The 6000-nt window shown below is 49.5% G+C and overlaps 1 protein-coding gene across 1 annotated transcript in view; it reads left to right on the top strand.

Moving 5' to 3' along the window:
• IQCA1 (IQ motif containing with AAA domain 1) overlaps nt 1-6000 on the top strand; it is a 172483-nt gene that overhangs the window by 130041 nt on the left and 36442 nt on the right. Inside the window, exons 14-15 of the mRNA XM_034655460.1 lie at nt 899-1006; nt 4120-4319. Coding sequence (XP_034511351.1) covers nt 899-1006; nt 4120-4319 — 308 coding nt within the window. The remainder of the gene's footprint in view (nt 1-898; nt 1007-4119; nt 4320-6000) is intronic.

Raw genomic sequence — 6000 nt, 5'->3', positions numbered from 1 at the left:
TTGGACATACTTGTAGCACATCAAAAGCTCTGCAAGATCCATACTCCTTACAGAAAGAAAGAGTCAGAAGAAAAAAATGATCAAGACATTGAGACTCACGCATTGAGTATTTTTCCTTCAGATCCAGGTACAAATCAAGAGAGAACTGTCTGAGCATGGAAAGGTCCCTCCTCATGACAAATGGAGACAGGCAAACTAATTTTCTTGGTGACCTTATCTAAATTAGTTAGAAAATAACACTTCAGATTTATGACGAGTTACAATTAAGACCTTTGATGCCTTCTAATTAAACCTGTAAAGATTTATTTCTGTATTATTCCTTTGGTAATCCTTTGAAAATGATAAAAATGTAAATGAACTTTACCCGCGAAAGGAGATGTTTCTATTTATCCTAAATTAGACTCATAGCCTTCCTTTCAAATGACTGCATTTTAGGTTCAGATTTACACTGCTCCAGTACAAATTCCACATTGATCTTAAATAATTTATTTTTAAAGTTTATGCAAATGTTAGGCATAATCGCTTGGACTATAAATATAAATTAAATAAAGCCTACCATATTTTAGTCTACTTTGTATGTCCTTCATTTGAGAACTTTGTTCCTCTTCACATATTCAATAGGCAAAGGTTATTTTTGGAAATCCTGGAGGTTAGTGTCCTATGCAACGGAACGCCCCATCACTGAAGCCAGGATAGAGGCAGGTGCTTTCACGAGTGGACGGGTTTTCTCAAGCCTTTGTCTGAGAGAAGATGTGTTCTCCGTGACCCTCTGCAACCCCATTCTCTTTGCTCAGAAATGTTGACTATGTATTCTGTGTTAGTTTTGCAGGTGCCAAGATCACGCGGCTCGGACCGGCACAGTCTCCCATTTACTCAACCTCTGTTTCTGTTCCCCCAGGAGAATACAGCTACCTGGGGACCACACTTCGCCAGGTATCCATAGAGCCCATGCCTTCCCTCCTGGACGTCCGACAGCTCATCGCCCTGTACGGGATCTTGCCACTAGGTAAATAAAGGCTCCACACGCCCCGTGGGCGTTTCCTAGAAGCAGGGGCACACTGCTTGCTGCCTTCGGCAGCATCTTCCGGGTTGAATTCTTGGTGCGGAGGATTTTGAGTGAGGATAGTTCTACTATGACCGTGCATCCCGGAGAGCACAGGCAGGTGCTACCCGGGGAGCACGTCTGCACCACTTCTGAGCACCTGCTTAACATTCTGGGCGGAAGGTCCTGTCGGCAGTCATCTGGAGAGATAATAACTAGAGCAAGCACCTGCAATTAAAATTAATCAAATTAGACAAAGGGCTAATGTTAGGCTGGCCTTTTACACACAGGCTTCTGTTACTAGGTCCTTAGCAAAGCCGGCTTTTCATGAACCGGCGAAAGTGTATTTCATGAATCTAAAGGATCAAGGCTCCGCCGGTTTTCACAGACATCCAAGCTAACTACTAAATAAGATTCAATCGTGGTTGTTCAGACCAACGGCCCACAGTTCTGCGGAATGCCGACAGGTGCAGAAAGGGCAGGGCTCTCTGTCGCAGCGCTCTCTGCTGCTCTCATTGGCTCTCACCATTAATAACCTTTTTATGTGTGTGACCTGAGTCATCTGGGGCAGCCAGGCTCGGCTCTGACGACAATTCTGAAATAGAAATCGTGTTTTATTTGTTTAACTGGCTTTAAAATAATATGGGAATAGTTTGGCTTAGACTTATTGGCAAGAAACAGTTCATTCCTCTTTTAACTTAATGTCAGAGGTAGTAAATGGAATTGGGGGTCAACCTAAATTTCATATATATGCAAAATCTGTATCATAAATAAGTATATGATACTTTGGGGGTCAACAAAATTAATATGCAATATTTACGAGGCCCATGCAAATAAAATAAGTAGCCCACAGCCCTCATCACAGTGTGATGGAAAGCAGTAAAGCAGAGAGCACCAAGACCCGGCATGTTGTCAATGGAACTCTTAAGACATCATTGAGGGAGGCGGGATGTTCGATCCTTGGCTCAAGGATACAAACCGATGAATGTCGTTTCCGAGAGGGCCTAAAAGCATCAGAAGAACGATACTCAGGAAGCATCCCACCGGAACCCGAAGTCCCTATGGCTGCTGACCTCCCCGGGCCCCAGGGCCAGCAGGCGTTTCTTCTCAGGACTTGTGTGTGTGTGTGTGTGTGTGTATGTGCGTGTGTGTGTGTGTGTGCAAGGCACAAACCGGCCAGACAGACAAGGAGATTTACGGATCTGCCTTCGGGTGCTTCCTTTAAATTTCATAGATCTAAAACCATATCCAGTGTCAACACAGAGTGCGTTTGCTGGCCCTGTGTTCAGGTCCCCACTGCCAGGACTAGCCAACCCGGCCACTCAGCAGAGGGCCCCGAGGACACGCCATGTGGCCACTCTGCACCCTGGCCAGGCAACACAAGCACCCGCTGGCCTCCAAAGCCCCGAGAGCCTCAGCCAGGGCTCCCAGGATGAGGTGTGAGCTTTCCAAGCCCCCTGGGCAGATAAGGGAGCACCCAGGATGCATCTGGTCAGTGTTCACCCACTTACCCTCCCAGAAATATGACTGCCCCACAGAACGAGGAGGGAGAAAAGGAAGGGAGGAGGACACTCGGCCAGCACCCTTGGCAAATCTGCAACCCTCAGCCATCTCCCAGGGACCCCTACGGCTGGCACCAGTCTCCCTCCCCAGCCCCTTTCTGTCCCCTGCCATATCACCAGCAGGAATTATCTGCCGCTCGCCGGCACCTGCCTGACTTCCCACCCCAGGCCCGCAGCCACTGTGCCCTCTCACCCAGCATCTTCTCAAGGGTCCCTGTCTCTACATGTTCCAGTTCTGCCCCTTCAGAGGCCAGCTCAGGTGACACTCTCTCCCAGAAGTCGGGCCTGAGGCCCCCATCCCACCTGGCCTGGAATTGGGTTCTTCTCTGAACCCTCCGTGGCTCGCACGGATCCAAGCACTATTTGCCTCCCTCCTGGTCACATCCACTCAGGTTCAGCTGCCGTCCTGGCCATAAACTCTCTACAGCAAGTCCTGACTCTTCCCCACCGGCCCCCAACCAGGGCCACGAACTGAGCAGCCCCCAATACCAGGTGCTCAGTGGACCACCCAGTGAATGACGTGGCTCTCTTACCCTGAGCAACAGAATCTCCTTTATCACATTGCGTTACCGTACCCCTCACGTATCACAAATAACGCACACTGACGTCACTGCATTTTAAACAGCGCTCACTCAAAACTGGCTTCCAAGTTGATGTTCCTGATTATTTGGTAAATTTCCTATATCTTTTCAGTTACACTAGAAAAAAAAAAGGCACCTTAATAATCGTAATATGGACATAGTCACAACTGATCAAACTGCCCAGTCACTGCCCAAAGCAACGTGATAGTAGATGTTTTGATCACAGCACTTTCCAGGATGTCATTTTATAATCGCTTGGTGCCAGCGTGCGCTCCGCTTGAGTTCAGGACGACAGGAGATGCTCGAGCCCGAGTCCCGCTCAGGCCCGGAGGAGATGGGCAGTGTGGCGGGCCTCCGAGTGCCTGCGTAGTGACTCAAGGCACTTCATCAAGAGGTGTCGGGTTGACTCAGCCCCTGCTGCCAGGCTGGAACCCGGGGCAGGTCGAGGAAGCCCGGCTACTACACCTGGCTCCTGCTTCTCCCCTTTCCCTCCTGAGAACCACGAATGAACATTCCCAGCCCCCCTCACCAGCTGTGTGTCCACATTCCTTTTCCTACGCTTTCAAAGAATGTAACGCCACTGCCGACAAGCAGAGAAAACGCCCCCTCTAAAAAACATGCCAGAGCTAAGTGTTTGCAGGAATGTTCATTAGAGTTAGGAGTTTGGGGGAAATTCTAGGGAGAGGGGTAGCAGGGAAGCCGCGTACAGAATGAGTAAGGAGATCCTGTGACCCCCACCTCGAGCCCTGACATGCAGATCAAAGGGGTCACAGGCCGACTCAGACGGGGGATGGGCCTCCAGTTAGAAATGCTTTGGACGCATTCATCACGGTTGCAGAAACTGTTCCTGCAGGAACAGCCTGGAGGGATCCTCGTCTCGGAGCCGCTTGGCTCCTCTGCAGGATTTTAGAGCCTTCGCCTCTGCCTTTTGTAGGTTCTGCAGCGGTGCACGAGAAGGCTCCTCTGGTGAAATCCCTGCTGCTGGCAGGGCCATCGGGGGTAGGGAAGAAAATGCTGGTCCACGCCATCTGCACCGAAACGGGAGCGAACCTCTTCAACTTGTCCGCAGCTAACATCGCGGGGAAGTACCCCGGCAAAAACGGCCTACAGATGATGCTGCACGTGGTGGTCAAGGTACTTGGTGCATTTCTTGGTTTCCAGCGCCCCTCCCTTGTTCCAATTACATGTTCAGATCCCGCCGTGAATTTTCTTACACCAACGAGCACGGACCCTTGCCAATGATTTCCTTAGGCTGACGCGCCCATCTCTCTTAAACTCCCCATCGCATCCGGCTGTAAATCACTTCGTCCTTGCACCTGGCCGAGCACCCAACAGGTAGAAACAGCTTCTTCCTTTGCATAAACAACCCCTACTGTCCCGTCCACCGCAGGAATCCTTTCCTGAAATGCCCCACGTGTCACTGAAACCGGAAGCCCCGATTTCTATCTCCAGCCCACCTTCCTTCAGTAACAGCATCAATCACTTGCATTTTGGGGTACTCTTTCGCACATGGCGTGAGTTGCCAAGGTACGGTTCCCTGGGCATATCCGCTCCTCACACAGGTGTTACCGAGGAGGCTGCGGGAAGCTAAGCTGGCCACGGGGGGGTACCTGTGCCATCAGATCTGGGCTGGAGGATAGGATATCCTAGAAGATCCGTGCACTACCCAGCCCATGACCTTAGACAAGTTCTTCACCTCCCTGCGTCTCTGCCTTATACCACCAAAATGAAACAGACCAAATGATCCTGTCAGCCCTAAAAGCAAGGATTCTCCGATATCATTTAGATATGGACGATGATGGTGAGAGACAGGTGTTGATAGGTAGCTAGGCAAATAGATAGATAGATAGATAGATAGATAGATAGATAGATAGAGACACAATATGGTTATATACACATAAGGATTATCAAGTTTTCAAGCATTTTGATACAGAATATTCACATTTAATATTAAAACTCGACAGGGTTTAATTTTTATTTCATGGAGTACCTCAAGGTTGTCTTTATGCTGTTTAACTCACTTTTGGTTGCTAGAATGCCACATAAGCCAGCTTTTCCTGCATGAAGACGCTCACTAGCCAGGAGGTCCCCTCACCTGGGATGCGGTGTCAGGCGCATCAGCTCTCCGGGGCTCTGAGGCACGGTTCTATGTGAACAGTAGCTCATTGCCCGTAGGAATGGTTCCTTTCCCACACCGTGTTGACAGCCAGAGTGAGGACGTGATGGCAATGGGATTTCATTCTCTTAGCCACGTGGCCGCCCTGGCTGTGGCAAGGGTCAGGACATTTCCCCCTCTCCTTTCCCCCGCTGCTTGTGCTCTGCAGGAATCCGTGGAGAGAGAATTTCGAAGAGCTGGGCGATGGGAGGGGCGGAAGGTGGGTGGGGAGTAAAGACCACTAAGCTGTGTAATAGAGCGCCTCGCCTCGTATGGACCACCTGGGTCACCTCTTTATGGTGTTACATTGAATGTTCGCAGCAGCCCCGTGAAAGGTCCATCCTCATCCCATTTATATATCAAGACACTGGGGCTCTGAGAACTTCAGTAACTTGCCCAAAGCCACCAAGACCACGTGGCCGCGATGGGGTTCAAACCTAGGTCCTTCTCTTCTTTGCCCTCCTGCACCATTTTTATCAAGGTAAAACTTATATACGGTGAAATGCACAGATCTTAAGGATACATTTTAAGTGCAAGCTTTGAAAAATGTACACAACCGTGTAGCCACCCTTTTAATGGGTTGTTTGGTCTTCATATAACTTCTGCTTTGAAATATCCGCTCAAGTCATTTGCCTACTTTTCACCGCATGGTCTGGTGTT

This window comes from Ailuropoda melanoleuca, chromosome 2 (genome assembly GCF_002007445.2).
Source record: "Ailuropoda melanoleuca isolate Jingjing chromosome 2, ASM200744v2, whole genome shotgun sequence".
Lineage (NCBI taxonomy): Eukaryota > Metazoa > Chordata > Mammalia > Carnivora > Ursidae > Ailuropoda > Ailuropoda melanoleuca.
This window is presented reverse-complemented; position numbering and strand designations above follow the sequence as displayed.